We start from the raw sequence: 24,251 nt of genomic DNA, 5'->3' as shown, positions 1-24,251 counted from the left end.
ATTATTATTATTATTATTAATATCATCGTAAAGAACTTACTCTGTCCCCTCGCCGATCACTCTATTATATTTTTTTCCCGCCGTCCACTAAAGTGATAAAATTAATGTTCTGCACCGGTGCAGCGCTGTACAAGTGCACTGCAGTTAACGGTATTGTACATTTGTACCTATACCACGTCGCATGATAATATACCTACCCACGTACACGCAATAACCAGGTAGGTTAGCGGACGCGGTAACTCGATACGGACGAAAAAGATTTCATCGGCCGCCCACTATTACCGGCCCGCTACCGCGGTACGCACAATCGCGTCCGATTATCGCTCGGGTTTTCCCGACGTCGTCGTAAAAACGCGTCACGGTGCGGCCACCGTTACCTACCTACCATCGATACATCGCCTACGCGGCCGCGGCGGTACGGGACGGCGCGACGACGACGGCGGCGCGATTGTTGCGCGCGCGAGGGACGGCCAACCGTCCACGAAAATCGAAAGCCGCCGCCGCCGACATCGCCGTCGGGAACTCGGCGACACCGCGTCAGTTCGCTCGCGTCGGTCACTCCGGTATCGTCGCCTGCGTCCCGCGTCCACGTCACTGCGTACGCGAGTTTTTTTGCGAGTCTATCGCGAGTTTTTCGCGAACATATTTAGCGGCGATCGCGCGCGTACGGGTTTTACGTTCTCGTCGCGAAATATTTTTTCCGTTCGGATTTACTCGCGCGTCGTACTGCCACGTCGGTGACGGTGATAATCGTATTATAACATTAATAATATTATACATACAGTGGTGAGCCTCACACGCGTCCTGCAGGATTACAACACAGACGAGTGTCGGACACATATTATTTTATTTTGGGTGTCGTGTGCAAATCGTGTATTATCGCGGCGAGGAGTGCAGTGCTGCGGGACACGCACCCCGCCACCCCCCCCCATCCCCCCCACGCGAAGGGGGTTCGTGCGGCTTTCTGAGAGAATACCAAATTTTTTCCTAGTGTTTTTGTTCGCGTCCAACGCGCGCGTGCCGCCAAAATGATGATGCTGTCCTGCGTGCTGATGGTGTTGGTGTACACGGCGGATAAAACAGGTAAGCGGTGACGTTCTGGTACTGCAGTGGTCCTCCGGACCTCGCTTACCGCGATAATGGACATAATATAATATTGTATGGACGGTGCTATTATTATTATTAATATTATTATTATTTTTATTATTATTATATAACCACAGCATACCGGTACCGCTCGTTTTGGGTGTGAATAGGTGAGGTTACCTAATGTACGTACAATCTATATAATTCTATTGTAAATTTATACCTAATAATTTCCGGATGCATATGGGAGATTGCCCGGTTTTCGTCGTCATCGTCAGTTTTTAAAACGATGGGAATCCTTTTCTTTTAAAAAAAAAAACCCCGGTTACGCCAGATCTCGAAGCACCAGCCGCCCGCCAGGCGCCAACCCGTCGCATACACGAGTACACCAATCATAGGCGGCACTTGGCTCTTATTGTCGGGGGGGCAAAAATGAATCACAATTTACTGACCCATTTAAAAATCTTCACACATTCAACTTATCTATCTAATATTCCACCTAAATTTTTATCTGGGGGGGGGGGAACTGCCCCCTTGTGACCCCCCCTCCCCCCCCAAAAAAAAAAAAAAATGCCGCCTATGACACCGATAATACAATATAATATTATCATCGTTTCCGTAGGCATGCTGCGTACATACATAGATTTAATATATTTACATAGGTAGGTAATAATAATTACGGAAGCTTGTATAATAAACAACATATTATTATGTCTACCAACAATTCACATTATATACATATTATACGGCAAACAGTAAATCACAATATTTTTTGTGTCAAATGTTAACTATCATTTTTTAAAGAAACTATTATAAAGTTCTAGTGGTATTTAATCCGATGGATTCGATTGAAATGTTATTTCAAAATTACAATAAATGTAAAAGTGTGTTTTTGTCTTACTGGCCCATAACTGCAACACTTTCCTGGAACAGTTAGATGTCATATTATGGACTACTATTTGATACACAATTATCACTTATTCTAAGATAATTTTTTTTTTAAATTTAAAACGAAATGTACGTATTAATAAAAAAATTTAAATAATTATCTGTATGGATTAAAAAATGTTAATTGTTATAGGTTAGTTGGTTTTTAATCAAAATATTTCCATAATAGTCTAGTGTTAGTGCAGCTATTACTGCTTACCTAAGTAGATTAATATTTTTATATTCATAAAATGTAAAAATTAATTTCAATGAAAATGAATACTTTTAATGTAATTAGTTTATACTGTTAGTTTATACTTAGGAACTGAACTAGGAAACCGTGTTTTTATAAATTTAAACTCGAATAATTCAATTTGAACTAAGCATAGGTAATTTAAAAATTATATTCTTAAATTCGTAATTTCGAGTATACTTTTCAGATAAATATGTCTACAGTTATATTATTGTTTGTTTTTGAAAAATATGTTGTAAGCTATAAAAGTATTTTATAGAAAGAGACATAATATAGTGATTTTATTAACAGTTAGGTTATACCATTATTTTGGTCAAATTTTTTTCAAAAAAACTGTGCTATATAAGTAGTTTATATTATAGTTTAAATTTATTTTTGGGGTAGAAATTATGAAATATAACACAATAATATTTTACAGTTTCTACAATTTTGATTTATTATACTAAACTTCGATTATTCCAACCATATCTACTCGATTTTTTTTTTTATTTAAATTTACAATTTTTTAATTTTGTATATCTATGTATCATGTACAAATATAACTGACGTTTCACAATTATAAAATGTATTTATTAAGATTTAAAAATAAATATTTATTTTAGGATTTCAATGATTATTATTTATTTAACTTTAATGTTTTTTAAACTGCGAGTAGTTTTATACAATAGATGATTATAGTGATTTGTATTGTAAAAGATTAAGTAAAGATTCTATAACAATATCTAATTAGGAAAAAGTCTAAAAGTCCAATGAGTGTAACTTATTTGTTGACATGTTGATCAACATGGGCTTTTAGTGAATCCAATGTACAGACAAGGTGGGCTAATCTCTAGAAGTTTGGGATTTCAAAACTTTCGTCTACCACAGCTGTAGGATAAAAGCTTACTAACATACCTATAAAATTAGATGGAGGGATACACTTGTCGACCACACTGTTTTAAGTGCGTCGTTTTTTCAATTTGAATTGTCTGAGTATAGAGCCCAAATGTTCCCTTAAACGCACGTAGGTACTACCAGTAAGAAGCCACGTTAATTATTTCCATTTGTAAGTTCTAACTATTAAAACTTCCCTTTGCTAATCCACCATACCAAATCAAACTTCTTCTTTTAGGTTTAACTATTATTTTAAAATATACTGCTACAATTCAAATAACTTTTAAGTTTAGAATGCTAATCCAATATTTTAAGTTAGGTTTGTATTGGGTATTAAGAGTTTATAATGTGATTTAGTGAACATTTCGACACATTATAATATGTTATAATACATATTTACACCTCCAAGAATATATTAACACGTAACAGTAAACACGAGATTAAACTTTAAACCACTTAGCTGAGTCCCTATGATCAATGATTATATTATTATCATACTTGATAAAAGTAAATTTGAAATTCATATTTATACCTATGCTGTGGATAATAATTATATCATAAAAGTAATGGATTACTATTATATAAGTAATACACTTATACGATACGAATTTATTCTTAAATCCATGGCCTCGTTTATAGATATTTAGTTGAACATTAAATGTTGCCATTCAAAAAATTCAATTTAATAAAAACCTCAAGAAGTTTAACCCAATATTGTTTTTTAAAATGCGTCAACTGTCATCTTTAAATTTATATAACAACTTAATCGTATAATGGAATACCTATTTGAAACGTTTAAGAACTGTAGATGGTATAATTAAAAACAAAATATTTGCGAAATAATTAGCAGCTGTAACATGCAGTTATTATATTAAACATAAACAATAAGCATTTATTTAATGATTATTATATTATGCATATAGTAATGTGGCATTAAAGTTAAATGTATTTATTATGTGTTTATGGTGGTATTTTTCAATTTGGGAGTTAAGAAATAATGATATATGGTGTTCTATAAAGTTCTGCAGTTTTTCCTAGGTACATATTGTGGACTCAGGTGCATACTATGCAAATTGCAAAATTGATAATCAAAGTGACGATATTGTTTGTGTTATTATATGTTCGGAATGTACCTACTTTGTGTACTTAATATTTTATAATGTACCAAAAATCGAGTCTAATATTCCTGGTACAAAAGATTCATTATATAGGTATATTATTATAACAATGCGACTTTTAAGTTGTAAATCAGTCATCGACTTATCTATATTTATTATAAATTATTATTCATTATTTTATTTTTATTAATACAACTTTTATGGACATAGTTTAATATTTGAGTTATAAAAAAAAACCAGGATATTCACTCTACTGTATTTAGTTACGGAGTATACTTCGTCAGACCCAGCATAAAAATAAATCCTTCCCCACTGAAACCAGCTATTAATTATAAATTACTATTTTCATTAAAATATGATCGTAGATCCAATGTATTTTTCTTAGTGGAGACGCCAATACATGAACTATGAATTTATATTAAATAGTATATTATGGTCAATGTCATGAGATACATAGGTACCTATTTCTTTGATAATAATTATAATAATACAAGACATTAAATAATTTATTTAAAAAAAATACACACATTGCTTCGCTTGAAATATAAAATATAGAAAAGTTTGGTTTTAATAACACTCGATTGATTTTGTTGTATGGTAAGTTTTGTGGGTACATGATCACAAAGTTGGATATTACATTCTCTTAATTATAAAAAAATATTTGTAATTTTAATTTAACAATAAATCATTTTAGGGTACTATATATGAAAAACCTATTCTGAACGAAGGGAAGTGTCAGTCAATCTAAATCAATCGAAGGATATAATTTATCGTATATTATATATTTATATAATTTTAAGTATTTCCTGAATATTCAGAAGTCTTAACTAATTGTCACATTAACTTATAACTAGTCAATATTGACTAATCATAGAATGATGTAAAAAAGTTCACAGTATAAATAGCTAAAAATTAGTCCAAATATTTAAATAATTTCTTTGTAGATAGAAAATATTATTAAACATTTCACGTAATGTTGAAATGTTTCAAATATCTACGATTATTTCTTTTTGAATAAAAAAAAAAATAACAAAAAATACTTTATCAAAAACTGGAGTTGAGTAAATATTTTTGTTTTCCCGAGGCTTAAAAAAACACACAAACATTGTAAAACCAATACTTTCCTTGCTCTGACCAGAATCTAAAAATAATACCATATGACTCGATATAATACGATATTTCCTAGTTGATAATTGAAACTATGTTAATATAATCTATTATTTTTAAGAATTTTTTTGATTAAAAATTTAAGAATTCAGTCTACATTTTTATAATGTAAAAAAACATTAAATCATTAAATAATTATTTTATTCAAACACTTACTATTTTAAATATTTATAATTTGTTCTTCCAGTAAACAAATTCATATTTTAGAAATCTTAAGAAAATTCTAATTCGCTGCTCTAGATTTGGAGCTCGAACACTTTCAAAATGTTTTTTTAACAAAAATAATTGTGCCTGAATCAAAACCAAAGTACCTTGGAATTTTTTGAAAATGACCAAATTATCGCAGTTTATTGTGACAAACATAATCTATGCTAAAGCGTGTTTGAAATTCGATAACTTAATAGGTACATATATTTTTAATTATTAATTACAAAATAAAAAAACCTCAATTTTAAAAATTTCAGTTGAAATTGATTTGATCCAAGGAAAATTGTCAACGCCTGACGGCAGCATATTATTGAATATTTTTGGACCTACATATTGTAAGAAATCCGTTAGCGTTAGTTTACTATACATACAACTATACAATATAGGTACTATTGATATCTCATAGCTGCTGTGACTCTGTGTAATACCTATAATCTTCGTGTTTTATATTTGAAATTAGATTATTTCTGACAATGTTTAGTATGGAGACTGAACATTTTTTTACCGGTATCATTCATATTATAGATGTCATTTAGTCATTTTAAAAACTATTTTTAATATTTTTAAAATTTTGATTTTTTTTCAATAGAAGCACCCTCAACCCTCAACTCCCTCTATCATACAGTGATATTTAAAATTAAAAAAATTAATCATTAATGAAAGTTTTTTTCCTAGGATTTTGCAAGTATAAAAATTCTCTAAAGAATAATGAATCATCGATTTCGAAGGTCTTTTAAATGTTGTATCTTTTAGTTTTTCTCTGTTAAACTTTCATTGTATCTATTCGGTGCAGTCTGATAAAATTGTTTTTACCGAAAGTACATATACAATAAATATCCCATTTCCTTTCTGGTATGGTTTTAAAACGTCTTCCCCAAGAATTGTCCTTAGGGATAAGGTGATAAACAGAGTGTTAAACTTTTAAAGACAATTTTAAAGTACGATTTTAAATAATAAATAAATTTTAGAAAAAAGTCAGTGGAAAAAAAGCAAAATAAACTATTATTTTCCCAAATTAACTTTCACTTTGTTATAGTTGTCTTGCATTGAATATTTCATTAGTATAATTTTATATTTAATGTATGGCTGATATATGTATTCAATAATATTTATTACTGTCTTATTATAAAAACTATTCATTAAATTGTTTAAAGAAATATATCGTTATGTATATTTTATATATATTATATATTACACGACACATTATGATACTTCTTCAGTCTTCCGATGTAGCCAAATCGATACTTAAATTATGACTTTTTCCTTACTGTTTTCTTTTTTTGATTTTTACAATATAATGAACGTTATAAACTTATTATAATATAATATTACCATAGTATGTTTTTCGAATTTAATATTGGGTACAGGCTCGTGTATCTCCTCATGTACCTAATGGAAATCCATGGTCTACACCATAGCTATCTAGAGAAACTATTCGTAATTAGATTGTTAGACAGTATTATAGCAAGCAATTAGAATTTGGAATACACTAACGAAATTCTCTGCAAAATTCCCTTGAGACTTATATAGCTTTTAAAGCACCCTGGTTAATTTTAAATAAATAATAATGGAGTAAAATTTTAAAATATAGTTAGCTGACTGGTTATTATAATTATATACAGACACTAATTTGTGTATGAATACAAAATATTTACATGATATATTATACAGGGTTATTCTCCATGCATGCTCAAATCCATTTTCCCTTTAATAATGAATTTTTTTATCTGATACGTAAAATTGTACAGAAAAATTATTCACTGAATAATTTACAGTTTCAAAGAGGTCTTCTCATTTGATAAACAGAAGTTTGTATTTCCACGGGACACTCCTTAACTAGTACAGAAATTATAAGAATTTGAAAATATGGTCTTTATGTAGCAGGTATATTTAAAAGTTACAAAAATGTGATTTTTAATTTAATTTACTTATGAGAATTTTGTAAATTAATAAATGTAAATGAGTGTAATAATTTAAAGGGTTTTATCAGAGATCTTATCTGTGTATGCTTTGCGATCCAAACTATGTCACTATGTTCGGTCCTTATGTGTTTCTGATTCAAATTTTAAAATAAACTAATTGTACCTTACAATTGGAATGCCAATAATGTGAACTAATTTCCAAAATAAATGTACAGTAGGTACTGAAGTATGTAATTAGAGTTTTGAGGAGTACAGTTGTGTTTTATAGATTTAAAGTTTGTAATTATTTACTTTAAAAAACCGTTTTATATTAGAGAAAACGAAATTTGAGATATTTTAAGAGTCAAATTAATATATTGGATGGATTACAAAGACGGATGGTTTATCATAATAAATTTGAAAACAACAAGTGACTTATCCCTATTATTGTATTCGAAAGATTATTTTTCAGAAATGCTTGGTTTATAATACTTTTTATTAATAAAGCTATGACATGATAAAACCTTTTTTTACAACATATATAATATTTGAGTCGGACCATAATATCTTAAATTATTGTTACAAATATTATAAAATTAAATCTATAAATAAATTATTATAATATAATATTGTGAAACTAATAATTTATTTTCTTGTAATTACAATTTCAAATGTTATGTTTTTCAGTAGTAGGTACATCATAATATATCATTAATATTCTTTAAATTAGAGTTATTATTTTGATTTACATAACTATATATTATTATAATTTTTAAATTTGATTTTCGTACTTTTCTACTATAACTTTTATTGATACAATAATTCTGATGAGGCAGTTGTCCGGGAAATGCTAACTGATTTTTGTCGATAACACCTTATAGTATTAGGCACAGCCTACTTATACCTACTTACTTGGTTTTAGAAAAATACTGAACATCGAAGTATGTTGATGTTTTATTGTTGGACAGGAAAAACCATTACGTTCTTCTACGAAAGGGGTCGTGTTATAAAAAAAAACCTCCAAAATAAAGTGCCTGCGACCAGTGCGCGACACAAATCACACGCGAAAAACGTTGGCAGTGACTTTACAGTCGGTTTCATAAATAATTTTTTTTTGTCTTTTTGTTTTTCCCTGCCATCGCCCACCAGCAGGCGTGTTCGATATCCGTCCCGCGCACTTCCGCTGTCCGACGACTGGTCTTCGAACCTAGGCCATAAATCTTACACTACTGCACCCATAACGGTCAAAAATGAACGGACGGGAAAACCTTTTCCCGTAATGGAAAAAAGTGCAAAAATAATACAATACGGACTGGGAAAAAAAACTTTTCGTTTCGATTTAGGACTTTCATTCGACCGAGGGGATTTCGGACGAATGATCGGCAGTGACTCTAGTGGCAACGGCGACGGTTGCTGCGGTGGTTGCTGCGGCGGTCGACTAGTAGCCGATACCACTAATAAATAACTCAAACAATCTCTCCCCTGGTCATGTATGTTATGTCCAAGGTAAAAATGAGCCAGCAAATTTTTGTTCTGACAGTGCGTTTTCCAATTTAACTTGTGGTGTGAGCACAGTTGTAGTTGTGTTATGTTTGTGATTTATTTATGGTGTACGAAACTTCATCGTTATCTGCTGTGTTGTACGAATATTTCACGAGTATTTTATTAACTGCATAATGGATAGAGCCCAAGCGTGTTGTTGATCAGGTAGATAATTATTGTCGGGATGTGATTATAGGAAGTACCACGTGGCATTTATAAACACGTGGTATTGCCTATTTCTGATTTTGTCGAATATATCTTCAATTAGATAAGTGTATAGATGGAGTACGGCCGCAAGGGTTCATATTTTGTTTAATTTGTTTATCAATGATAAAATATTACCCATGACATAGAAACACTAACATTACACATAAGTACCTATGTATATGTGAACACAATTTATCATAAACTATATTTATTATCTATTAAATATTGTTATAGGTGCCTATGTACCTAATAATTATTGCCTTTAGATATTTTCAAGTATCATTTAAAATATATGTACAAACATTGAAAATGTGCGTAGTATATCATGCGTCGCACTGTTATTACACTCGATTATGTTTTACACTATTAATTTATAAATATATTAAACATATTAGGTATTATATATCAAATATTTTATTGTAATATTAAACTAATTGATACAGAAAGAAACATATCAAATTAATTAAAATACTGAATTAATTTTATTAGCCAATTTTTACTTTGAATATAAACGTTTAGTAAGGTAAATTAAAGAAAATTCGATTTAAAAAAGAAATACAACTTATATATTTAATATGTATGTTTGTGTTATAGTAAGTATAAATTAGACTAAACTCCTGCCCACATTACTAATTATGGCAAAAATAATCTTTTAGACCGTATGATGCGCTTGGCTAAAGATAGTACCACTCATCAATACTGATGAAATTAGGTATTACTAGGCTAATATTATTATCTTTTATTATATTTTCCTAATTTGTACAAAGCGATGTATTTTGTATTTATTCTATTACCTATTATATAGATGTATTTGATGTATTGTATTAATTATTGTAATTTAAATATTACATTGTTGTAAAGGGTTCCGCCCGTTATAATAAATAAAAACAATTTATATATTATTTATTTAACTATTTTTTTTTTTTTAGTAGACTAGGTACAAACCATACGCTAGTACCTAAGTATAATTTTAACTAATAAAACTAATCATAATTTAAATATATAGAAATAAAATAATATAATTGCTATATAAATAAACTTTATCTATTTATATACAATATGAATTTATAGTAGGTTTATTGTTTATATGTATAGTTGATTTAAAGTTTCTTTTATTTTTGTGGACCACGATTGGTTTTATAAGGTATTTCAACCTGGATCATGGTGGATAAGATAGATTAAGAATATTATTGTTATTATTATTGTCAAGTTTAAAGTCAACGAGAAAAACAGAGGAAGCGGATATCCGTTTGTATAACATTCGCTAGGCTTGACTAGAGCCTCAGAAGTATCAGAGGTGAGGATTGTATGGTACAAGTTTCTGATAACTATCTTACAAGGCCGTAACGACGATTGAAGGAATGAGTATAATAGTTGGCGTTTGTAGACATCAAGACGTGATCGAAAATGAATAGCATTATAATTTGAGCGTCTTCGAGGACGGATAATCGGAAATGAAAGCGATGACTTACCTGAGATACCGTTTCTTCTGGTGAGTTGTAATGGCGTGTTATTCAATGCAGAGAAGTTATTATTGTTTTTAATATAGATTGGTGGAACTCGGGGGGGTTGAAAGAAGCTTATTCGGAAAATGTTGAGTAAGATCGTTGGATACAAGATACAATATACAATAACATGGTGAATCGGGTGGGTGAGTAGAAAGATTTGGGTTTTTCCTTTTTGGATTTTCCTTGTGAATTGGTGAATTTGGCGATGATAGTAGTACGCATTTTGGTTGGATGATTTGGCGATTTGGTGAAGCCATATTAGCTCATGTCGAAAATATGACTAGATGATATTATGAATTCATAAAACAAATTTAGTAAATAACGTTAATTACAAACAGCGATAACGAAGCTAACATAATACCTATCGAAAATATGGGTTACCGTAAAGTGGATCAACAATTAACATAATATATATATTATCTTAAATTAATATTTAAATATCTTATTAGAAGTATTCTAATCAATATTCAGTGAAATCATAATTATCTTGTTACGTACGAAATGTGTACACAATATGCAGTCATCGAATAAATACAAATTTACGTATTTAAAAAAATAATATTTTTATGTATGAATACGTTCTTTTGTTATTAAATATGTAGAAAGGTTTTTATAATTTTATTATTTTAGAGTTTAAAAGTAGCTTATTTATCCAAATAGTTTATTTATTCATAGGTGGATTATTCAAATTAAGATTTTAGACGGTAATTCCATAAATTAATAACAACACAACAGAATTTATTCAATGAATATCAAAAATAAAAATACAATATTACAGATTATATTGTGGATTTAAAAATTTAAAGTTTATGTTCAAAATAAAACATTTTCTTTCTTATGTAAAAATATTTCCTTTCTCGTTTGTCATTGTAGGTGCAATTGTGAATTCCTTTTCCACATAAATGAATTGGAAAGTTTTTTTTGTATTGTGTGATTTTTTTTGCATATGTTTACAAACATCTTAAAGCCTATATTTACTCAGTCTTGTACACTAAAACCAAAATGAGCTTTTTATTTATTTATCGGAAAGCTATTGAATAAAAAAAAGTTTATTACATTGTGGAAATTCTTCATACCTATGTATTTTGAAGTTCATTGTGGCTTATGTCCAAGATAGAATATAATTATGGCTATTTATATCTAATTTATTATATTATTTATTAATTATTAATATTTATTTAAATTTGGGAGTATCATGCTTAAATTGAATCATTTTGAATTTTATAATACATTTATCGAAAAAGTAAAAAGTATAAACAATTAAACATACCTAGTTGAAATGTATGGTCTATACCAGGGGATCACACCTGCGGACCTCGGGCCGCGTTTGGCTCTCATCGTAATTTTATGTGAACCACGAATAAAATTTAAAATCTGTATAATAATCATGAACTAAGATAGTATGGACTGGAATCTGTGTGTTATAACGTTGTTTTTTTGAAGATACCCTGTTAAATCAATAAACCTAACAGTTATGAACTTAAAATAAACTAAATTTGATATGATTATACATTTTCGTTTAAAATAAAATAAGGTATATTCATATTGTGGCCCGTGAAAAATGTTCTATTTATTTTTTTGTTCCTTGACATCAAAAAGGTTGCAGACCCATACAACTATACATAAATACTAAATTATATATAGGCTGTTTTACTTAAAAAATACGTGAATTATAAAATTTACGATATAGATAATTTATATGATTAGAATATGCTAGAATTTTATTATTAAAAACAATTAAATATTATGTATGATTTTCATTGCAATACATACATTTATCTTTAATTAGTTCTCAAAATTAACACAAATTCCTCTAAAAATGTCTTAGTTTTAATTAGCTAAAATTCTTAGGAAGATAAAAAAAATGTTTTATTTATTTTAAGCATAATAAAATAGGTAAATTATCTTAACAGTATGTTAATATAAATATTAAATAATATAAACTATTGGTAACTTTTAAGTTGTACACTTTCACGTAATTTTGATTTGAGTTTTTTTTTTAGCTATTCTGCAGTTAAAAGTTCATAATATATTATTATTTTTGGGTCAATGGATTGTTTAGTTATTTTTTTATCATCAAGGAGTACATTAAATTGTATATTAGTATTAAAAATAACTAAAATGTTCTTGAAAATTATTTGTCCTATTACTAGGGCTATAGTTTACCTATAGTACTAGTTTCTAAAGTAAGTTAATCTAATATTAATTTGTTTCAATGCACTTTGTTAGGATTAAGACATTGATTAGTGTTTAAAAGTGTAAAATAAATTTTAAATTATATTTGGTCGTAATATAATGTACCTTACCTTAATTTAATGGTGTAAGTAATAAACATAATATTGATAAGTTTATTGATTGATAAAAATCAAACGTTTTAAACATTTCAGTATAGCGGTACCTTCAGTTTGTATTGTCATGATGTTTTGAACTAGCCTTAGAGACTTCTAATATCTGATTTTTTTGTGGGGAGGGGGGTATTCGTATGATTTTACTTATTGCTTAGCTTTTTTTTTAGGCCTAAAACTGGAGTTTTGTTATTTTGTTATGACGTATGTATGCGCGTGATTTTAATTTAATGATGTGAATTAATGTCAATTTGTTTTATCCAATCATTTTGGATATTTGCCTATTTTTAAATGCGCATTTCGATATTATAATGTATTATGTATTATTATGTAAGATATTTCTTACATAATAAATCTTAACTCTTCGTGTGACGTTTTATTTATGCGGCAATCGGAATAAAACATCAATTTATTTCATAAGACCTGATAAAAAGAGTAGAAATATTTATACACATATAAATATTTTCCTGTTTTTATTTCCCAGTATTTTTTTTCTCTTACAACACGCTAATGTTCTCATATTGTTGTACTTATTATTTTTTTTCTATGATTGTGTGACTACAAAGTGCATTTTTAGTTGTGTAAATCCTATTTGTATTTATACATTTTATTATTTAACTAAAATTCAAGTTAAATTATAAGGACGTTGAGAATGTCTTGATTAAACAAATATAAATACATCATGCTGAAACCTATAAAACCTTTCTCTAATAAAAATATTATGTGAAGTTAATTGAGTCAAAGTGTATAATATTAGTGAAAATTGTATTTGTTTTACAGTACAGGTAAATTCCTGTAAATGTTTTGAAAAATAATATTAACTTACATACACCACTTATCGAAAAAACCGAATTAAGATAAAACTAGTATAATAGTATAAGTATATTACATACAGAATCCTTAGCAAAGATGCTGATCCATCAACCTTCTTTATCCAGAATAGGTTTTTTTTTTGTAAACTACAGTTATTTATTATTGAGTTCAAATTTCTCGTAATATAAATTACAGTGACCTGTTGTCACATACTTACTGACAAGGTTTACTCCGAACATTCTATAATAATATAGTAGAGAGAATTTTAGATTTTGAACGTTGCGATGAATGTATTGATTTTACAATTATGTTTTTTTATATAGAAGAAAAACTGTTTCAATATAAAGAGTGGTTATAGGTAGTATAAAATAATATCTAGCTTGAAATTTTGGTCAACATTTTTCAGTACTTCTAAAAATAATCGGAAATACTAAAATAAAATTACGAAAAAATGTGAATACCTAGTTAAATTGTCGACCTGGAACATTTTCCAGACCTAATATAATTTTCCAAACATTTGACTCTTTAAATTTTTTATAGATATGTAGAATTATCGACTTTCCTTTTTTTGTTAAATTCAAGTTGATTCTTATATTTTTTTCAAAAACTCAAAAAGGTTGAAAATGTAAAAAAAGGTTTATCGTACCTGTTCACACTGCAACTAAAAAATATCGAATATACATTATCACATTTTTTTTATATAAGTGTTTAAAGTTCAAATTTTTACGAAATTCATTAAATATTTTTAATCGAATGACTAAGTCTTGTTAGCCTAAGGATGGACTTATTTTACAAGGTTCATCATATATTGCTCTTACTAGAATTGAAAATTTTTTTAGCGAAAGCTACATTATTTTTTTACAAACTAGTTAGTATAATTCAAATGTTGATAAACTTGGGTATTCAAACTTAGAGTAGCGATTTCTATTTAAATGGTTTTTGTTATTTTTTCATATTCCGAGAAATATTAATTTTAGAAACTTGAAACTTTACCATACACAACTAGACATTACATTATTATTATTTTCTATACACAATGAAACTGTCAAAATATTTGGACTAATATTAAGCCATTTATACCACAAACCTATTTATACACTATTCTATAGTACGCCAATATATTGACTCGTTATGAATTGATATTTATACCTACTAATTGAAAAGCGACTGTTTCGTTAAAAATTAGTTCAACCCACTAAATTATAAAAATACCAATAATAATATATAAATATAATATAATATAATATATCCTATTATTACTGATAGTCTTATACACTGACCACCCGTAACCTTCGGTCAGAATAGGTTTTTCGTATAAACAATGCTTTGACATAATTCATGAATAATTATTAGTAATTGTTGATTATAGTAAACTACTCAAGTCCAATTGAAACCTATTACTTTTATCTATGACGTATACAAATTGTCAGGTATATATAGTATTTGTATAGGTAGGTTAGGTTAAGATATGTAATATTGTAATTAGCAGCTATGAACTAAATTTAGAAATGTTCACATTGGTGACTAGATGAAATTTTTGAGAAATAGTCATATCAAGTTATCCCACCACACCGATTTAAAATTTTTATAGCCGGTGTGTTTTTGACGAAATAATGGTGGTGCGAAATTAAATGCCCGAAAATATATACTTTTAATCTTACCTACCCAAACCCTAATTTTTGATTCTTTTTTAATATTGTATATTTTGTTACTTAATAAAAAAACCATGATATAAACTTTAAGCTAGTTGGAGCTCACAGATTATTATATTCACTTTTACTCTCCAAAACTAAACCATGATCATCATAAAATAGAAAAAGAGCTCAGCCACTATTCAGGTATTTCAAAAATATATTTTTGAAACTAAAATGGATATTATCGAGGTTATATTATAAGAATGTATGGCTATTAAGACTGGGTAATTTTATTAGGTTGGATAGATAATAACAGTAATAATTTTGATTTATAACGTTTGCAAATAATGCAAACTAGTCAACTAATAATAATTTCCGTAGTTTCTTCTGTTTAATTTTTTAAAACGTTTTAATCGAAATGCTATGAAACAACTTTTGTGGTATATTATGGTAAAGATATACTTGATTTAGCCCACTACTTTACCTAAAACATTAATTTTTCTAGGATTTAGATACCTATTATTACCGGTTACACGTATCACATATGAAACATACATATCATGTCTAAGATTAAAATCTCCTAACTACCCATTATGATCAAGTTAAAAATTAAATTTATTTTTAAATATAATTTGTTAACACAACAAAAACTTCAACAACAATATTGCGGTACACTAGAAACACCTACTTTAATTTATGGCAGAGCGACTTCGCATGTTTTTTTTTAATTTGAAAATGTAGAATTAAATGAATATTCTGCATAATTAATATTTGAAGCTTTAATATCTACGTTTTATACAATTCAAAACAAACGGAACGCACTTGACTAGTGTTGGTGGTTGCTTATTCACAGCTATAGGCGTTTGATTATTGGTGGTGGTGGCACAGAAAATATTGTCGTTTTCGTGTGTGTACACTATACATTATAACAGTATTTAATACATAATTTGGTTTTATTGTAATGACTTTTTTATAGAAAAAAATATTCTAGTCAAATACTTTGGGATGTTCGCACATTTATATTTACCCGAACACTATTCATGAATTTTTATTTTTCTTTCTTTATCTTTCCTTGGTTATTTTACTAATTACACCGCTTGCATAATGTCGTCAGTTTGGACCTTGTCCAAATACCCTGTAATGTTCGTAGATCTGTCGTAAAATTATGTTATTATGGAATGTATTATTTTGTTTGTGTACATCAATAAATTATTTTTCTATTTTTTCAAACAGCAATATTTATTTGATAATAAAAAAAAAAATACCGGTCAAATGAACCTACTATTAAGTAGCTATTAAGGGGATTCGATACCGTGATTTTCTGTTTTTGTCTAACACACGCGCGACATAGTATTTTAGACGTGTTTTTTGCCAAACATTCCAACTGATCTATTGAAGCGATAAGAATTCTGAAAACAGATTTGAATTCGTCGTCAAGTCTACTTGAAATCGACTTTCCCACATTTTTGATATTATCCCCCAAATTCCAGAAAACGTCATATTAAAAAAGAGTATTTAAACATTTTTGTATTTTAATTTTTGGAGAAGCTAAAATCAAACAATCAAAATTGTGAGAAAGTCGATTTCAAGTAGACTTGACACCGAATTCAAATCTTTTTTCAGAATTCTCATCACTTCATTAGATCAATTGATATGTTTGGCAAAGAATCCGTCAAAAATCCTATGTCGCGCGTGTGTTAGACAAAAACAGAAAATCACGGTATGGAATCCCCTTAACTAATGTATTAATTTTTCAACAATATTGTTTCCTTTTATTATAAATGAGTTAAGAAAATAGTACAATTAAATATTAACACATTAGGTACCCAAATACTCGTAATTTTAAGAAATCTATTTTTTTTAAATATTTTAATTTTTTATTGACCATTAAAAACAACAAAGCGGTCATTAGTTTTAAATTTTACAAGACCTATACAGTCTTAAAATTATAAAATAGTTATATAGTTACACTGTTACAGATATGTATCTTTGTATAATATACATGTATCTTTGTGTTATTACCATGGTTATAAGTAGAGTTATTACAGTCGTATTAAAATTAGTTACTATTGTATTGTAAATTACGTCGATGTATTAAAATATTAAAATTACTGGATCATTTTGAGTTTAGTTTTTCTATGTTTTTTTTGTGTTTTTTGAGATGTAAAATATTCTATTGAGAAAATATTAACGTGTAAATTATTAATACCCTTAAACAGATACTATTACTACACAGTATAATAAATAACCGCTAACAATCTGAATTGTTTTCATAACGTTTAAATCTCAATTTTTATAAGTACTAAGTAGATATAATATCCGCTGTAAATAATTAATTTATATGGAATAAATACATGGTACTTACACCGAATAATTTGTAAACAAGGATTTACAGCTTTATAATCTCAATATCCATCTCATGAGGTGTGAATACATCGTTTATTATTAGGTATTCACATCATGTATTCGCTCTTTACGCCAAAAGGAGATTAAGGAGTGCCTGATGTGGTTGTCAGCACTTATCGACCACAACTGTGTTTTCTCATTAGGATTTTACTGAAACATTACCGACGTTTTGTAGTACCTACGTTTAATTTAAATCTCCGTAGGAATAAATAGTAATATTATTATGTTTATGACATTTTACAAAATTTAAGTATGGTTTAAATTGATTTTATTACTATTCATAGTTATTAATATTTATAACATTATATAATATTTTCAATTCCTTTCAGTTAAAAATGTTATACTTATATACCTACAGCGAATATCATAAAACTATAAATAAAACTCGTTAGACACAAAATAAAACTTATAAGTAGTTTTAACTGAAGACTTATAATCGATGCATGTAGCTAGCGTAATCAAAATATATTTAGGCGAGAATATTGTATACATACTACATAGTTATAGATCAATAACAATATTTAATTTAAAAAGATTTGAATAAAAGGTTTTATTACATAATTTAAGTGTGTCAATAAACTAATTATTACTTTTAGGTAGGTTACTTATTTAAAATAATAATAATACAATTCTAAATTATTTTAAATTTTATGTTTAGGTATCGCGTATTATTAATTATTATATTATCTATTATTATATTATTATGTATTATACATTTTTTATCTGTATATTCTAATCTGTATATACTTATGAACTACGAAAATAACATGTAACACGTATTATTAACAACAAGTAAAATCAAAAAAAATAGTTCAAACATCTATTTCAAGGGATTTACGATTTGCGAAAACAAACAGTTCTAACTATCAAAGTGTTATGTTTTCAAATGTTGATCATCTCTTCTTTGAACATATTTTCCATAAGAGATTGGTACAATAAACTCTAGTTCAATTGAAAACTCAATTGCCGCCTGCATATCATATAGAAAATAGATAGGTATATAAGTAAATCGAAATAAATTGGACAAACAAGTCAATCAGTAAGGAAAAAAAACAAGAAAATAAATTGGAATTTCATGGGATAGTTTCAACTTAAAGTTTAAAAAATTGTTCACAGAAAAAACATTTGGAAGCATCACAATTTGTTTTGGAGTTTTAAATTTAGTATTAAATATAGGTACCTACTGTAGTGTTAAAATTATTTTTCTCTGCATTTGATCATGTGTTTAACTTTTAAGAAACATGTTTAACGACGAACTTCTAATGATGTACCTACCTATGTGAAATACTGTTTACACTAAAATACCATTCCAAACTTTTAGATTTCATTCAACTTTTCATGATACTTTGTAAATGCATTATTCATGGTATCTCGTTTTGTGTAAGACTACTTAAAAACTAAGTGTCTAAATTCTATATACAGGCTTATCATATGTCATTAAACTGGAACTTTTTATCTAGGTTTTATTGCATCGTATTTTTAAAGGTACATATAACTTTACTATATAAGTATATTATAAATACATATGTACCTACTGATATTACAAAAAAAGTTTGATGAATTGATGTTCATATTATGTTCTCTTAGATTATTTTTCTGTAATAAAATATAACTAGTTCGAAATATTTCAAATGGAATTGTATTAAGAAACATTAAAATATTATTGTTTACAAAAATACAGATAAAATATTATATAATAGATGTATCGTTGTTTCATTTTCGATTAGGTATGATCGAAAGGCCGAGAATTAATAAATTAGGATGTTTTATGAATTCATGATAATCTCATATTGTTTTTATTTTGGTAAATATTTCCTATTTAATACTATTTTAGTAGTATACAGTAGTCTTCACTTTTTGAAGCAGAAGAATTTCTTCAATCTTCAATTTTCAGGGTAGTTTTTAGTACCTACAAAATTAGATATATTTGGTACCTGGGGAGAAATTTAAAATCTTAAATTGGTTCAACAATTTTTTACATCTCCAGATTTTCCCATCATTGTTTAAAGTTTTTAGCACATTAATTTTATGAATATCAAAAAAATTGATAAAATATTCTTTCTTAAGTATTACCAGTAAAGTAAAAAGTGGAATTAGTTTTCAATATAGGTACTAACTATATGTAAAGTACAAACGCTGAAACGCTTTGAACATTTTTTCTTTACCAACATATCTTCTTTTCCAATTCATTAAATAGTTTATTCAACCATAATAATAGCAAATAGCCTCTTTTATTTGCAACACAATATAATAGTACCTACCTACATAAACAATAAATTATGCGTTTAAAATCGTATATATTTGGATAGTTGTATGCATAAAAGTATTATATTCATTCGCCAGTATATTTACATACCTAGGTATTATACACATATAAAACCACACGAAGAAGAATATGCTCTACGATTTCGGTGTTACTTTTGAAGTAGCTATTACTTACTCTCTGCCAAGTCCATATTAATATTAACCAATCACCACCATTGGTTCGTCAAACCACCATATTATTCTTACACCTGACTCAAACACCCTGCACGCACTAGTATCCAAAAACACACATACCTACATGTGATAACATAAAGAATCACAACGATAAAAAGGTATGTAGTAATATTTACAATGTATATTGTTTATATTGCACATATTATGTTGGCTGTTATCCAGGTGGACTTAAAGGTCTTGTCGTCTCTCTGAATCAGCATTCACAAATCCTTATACTACACGCGTATCATCTCATTCTTTCTCCCTGCGATTGACCGTCTAGGTTAGGGTAAACGACGTTCACCTTTTTGACTATATGCTAGGGTTTATTGCGTAATGCAAACGACCCAGTTATGTTTACAATGCAAAATCTAGAGCATAAGTACTCCAAATCTGTAAGGTTAATAATATACCTAGCACTTTTCCTTTTTCCCTCAACCTCGAATGTGGGTAAATAAATAAATAATCTGAGGTAGATGTATTTAATATATTTTTATTTAATTCAAAATATTGGTTACAGTAGGTTTAGCCGTTTATGTCGTACTAAAATAATGATATCTACTTCAAAACGATTTATTATTCAACTTAATTATTGTATTTTTCTCCCATCTAAGAGTCTAAGAGCTAAAATATTAATTTGTAGGAAAATTAAATTTCTGACGAAGTACCTATTGAATATTGACTTTAAATATAAATAGTATAATGTATATAATATATTTTCATTCTTAATACGAGATTATACCCAATAATAATGAGAATGCAAAGTTTTTAACATAACACATTAATGAGTCAATTTATGTTATTAAAATGGCAAATAAATATTTTGTTTTATTTAAAATATATATTCACTTGGTTTTTTGTTAATTTTCTTTGCCTTATTATATATATATTTTTAATATTTTTAGTGGTCATCCTTGTTTAAGTTCTTTTTTTCTTTAGATGTTTTTAAAAATATACTGTTTATTGAACTACTATAAGGTATAATGGTTTATTATTGATAACAAACATTAGATATACGAAATAATAGTAACCGAATTCGTCATAATTAAACTGTTTTTTGAATAATGTATTTCAATTATTATTTGTAAGTTATAAATATCTAGGTACTGCAATTGATTAATTAATTTTATAGTTTTACTTATTTTGTAAAAATTCATAAACATTGTGTGCATTTTAAACTGAAATATCTTAAAGTATGTCAAAATTAGAAATATTACCCGGAATATTACTTACAGAAATAAATATGGCTATGCATAAAATACAATTCATAGTAGGGGACATTTATTAAGAACTCAAGCATAAAATATTACGTTTTTTTAATGACCTTACCTTTGTTTAGCATGTACAACGGGTGTACCAAATTCAAATTAAAACGTCATTTCTAATTTACAAAGCTTCGATGCCATTCATATTATAGAGTTTGGAAGCATGTCTGGTAATAAAAATTATACCTTTTCTGTCGATTGAACATTTACACATTATTTAAAAAAAAATATAACATTTTCGGTCGATTGTCAGAAACGGTGGTTCTATTATTAATTGTTTGAAGAAGATATCTATAGTTAAATAGATTTTGAAACAAGAAATAGCAATGTATTTTATTTATTTATGGTTTTTGTCACCTATACTTTTTCGTGTTAAATAAGGTTCGTTTAACATCCCAGGTCTCAATAAATCGAAAATAGGTCACTGCACCAACACAGACATCATTATTTTAATTATTCAGAAAATTGTAAAAAACTACCAAAATATAGTTAACCTTACAGTATTTATTAGGCACTAATTTGTATAAATTGTATACAAATTTAAATATTTTAACAAATCCAACGTAAAAACAAGTTAATGTTCTTAATTTTAAGTTTAACAATAGGTACGTTCACTGTTATATTAATGCTGATAGATCAGACAGAATTGGTTCAGGTGAACGCAAAATATGCAATATTGCGTATGGTTTAGAGATAAAAAAATATAGCGCTGACATCATCTTAATAAAAATGATTCAATTTGAATGATAAATATAAATAGGTAACAACTATACAAAGTATATATGTAGTTTACACTTTACAATAGCTTTGGTTGCAGTTGGTTGAGCATTAGTGATATTGCAACATGAAAAAAATTCTTCTAAATTAAAAAAAAATGTGCTATAAATTTATTATACTTTGAAAAATTATTATAATATGATGATATAAAAGGTTTCAATTGTTATAAACATTTTAGTGTTGGGGAGGGGTGGCTTAAGTTTTAATGTTAAGGTATTTAAGTACTTGGGTACTATTTTCACCGATTATATTTTATTTTAGCATATTAAACACGTGATTTAATTAAATACTTAATGAACTTTTTTGAGTTCTATAATATAATATAGGTAGGTACTCGTTTTGATTTAAATATTTTTAAGTTTCTTAATATATGATAATCTTGAAATGATAATTTAGTATGTTGTTCATATTTTATAATAGTATAGACTGTCTAGCTAGTATATTAACTATAACAAATATGTTTAAAAAATATTTAGTCCCACAGTTATTTTATAAACACCAACCTATACAACTGATACCTACAACTGAATTATTATAAATCTTCCTTTAACCTTTACACAAATGTTATAAATGTATCATTGTATTTAATGAATATCAAAAAAAATGTTTTACAATAAACAGTGAGTCCTAAGATCCATACGTTATGACGTGTCACAGTTACATTTTGACACCGATTCAAAATAACTGCAGAATATAAGCCCAGGAATAAATATTATAATACCCGAAACAAACTATCCGATGACATAATATAACACAGACAGCCTAGGACCTGATATATCAACACCAAACATATTCGTCTTTCTTCAGCAGACAGGCGGGTTGAATCAACTAACTTCTTTTTCGTTATCGATATTATTTTATAAAATCTAAGCATTGATTTTTTTTTTTGAATTTTTAAAAATGTAATACTACTATAATATACATATAAAATAGATAAAAAATATATCTTCCAATGAAGCTTTCTTACGATACTGAGTGTTATCTTTGATAAAAAAAAAAAAAATAATAATAATAATTAACACTTAATATTTAAGTAAGTACCTACTGACAAACCATTTTTTTCTGACGTTTTTCGTAATTACTAAAATTACAACTTTTATAGGTACATTAATTGGTTAATCTTTACTGGAAGTTTTAATTTGTATAATAATTATTTATCTTTGAAGCCATTTTGGATAAATGTTTTTATGAATATATAAATAACTCGAGTACCTATAGTTAGAACCAAGATCACGGAATTCGTGTAAAACTATTGCGTGCCATGTGTGTTTGTGTAAACACCTAATCAACTCTAGCACGTACTTTCTCCATTTTCGTGAACACATTTTGCTACAATTTGTATAAAGAATACGTGGTAATATACTTAAGAGTCCTTTAAAATAATGTTTGTTCATTATAGTTCTTGTCTGTTACCAACAATTTATTAAATACAATCGTGCGTGATAATTCAAAATCGTCTACCTAAATGATGAAAACACTCTTAACCATCAAACATGTAACTAGCGTAATTTATTATTTAAGCAATAGAAAGTAATGTTCTTAGAAATCGAAATAAATCAAGTTTACTTCAATTTTCTGAAAATATAATAAAAGGAGTAATATCAGAGTATATTATAAATAAAATAGTGTATAAATATTAAAATAGAAATCGACATCTCGCCGTTGTTTATACCGTAATTATCAACAATTATATTTTTAATTTTAAAAAGATTCACAAAAACAATTTATAAAAACTGAAAAACTG

General features: G+C 27.6%; 1 protein-coding gene across 2 annotated transcripts in view; it reads left to right on the top strand.

The window, feature by feature from the left end:
• The first annotated feature begins 516 nt into the window (after positions 1-516).
• Positions 517-24,251, top strand: part of LOC132939573 (zwei Ig domain protein zig-8-like) — a 421,440-nt gene continuing 397,705 nt past the window's right edge. Inside the window, exon 1 of one of the 2 annotated variants that reach the window (XM_061006819.1) lies at positions 517-1,083. In XM_061006819.1, the coding sequence (XP_060862802.1) occupies positions 1,029-1,083 (55 nt within the window). In that variant the 5' untranslated portion in view covers positions 517-1,028. The remainder of the gene's footprint in view (positions 1,084-24,251) is intronic. The other variant, XM_061006820.1, reaches the window with a different exon arrangement.

The sequence above is a fragment of the Metopolophium dirhodum genome, chromosome 2, assembly GCF_019925205.1.
Source record: "Metopolophium dirhodum isolate CAU chromosome 2, ASM1992520v1, whole genome shotgun sequence".
Taxonomy (NCBI): Eukaryota; Metazoa; Arthropoda; class Insecta; order Hemiptera; family Aphididae; genus Metopolophium; species Metopolophium dirhodum.
Note: the sequence above shows the minus strand (reverse complement) of the source record. Positions and strands in the feature narration are given on the sequence as shown.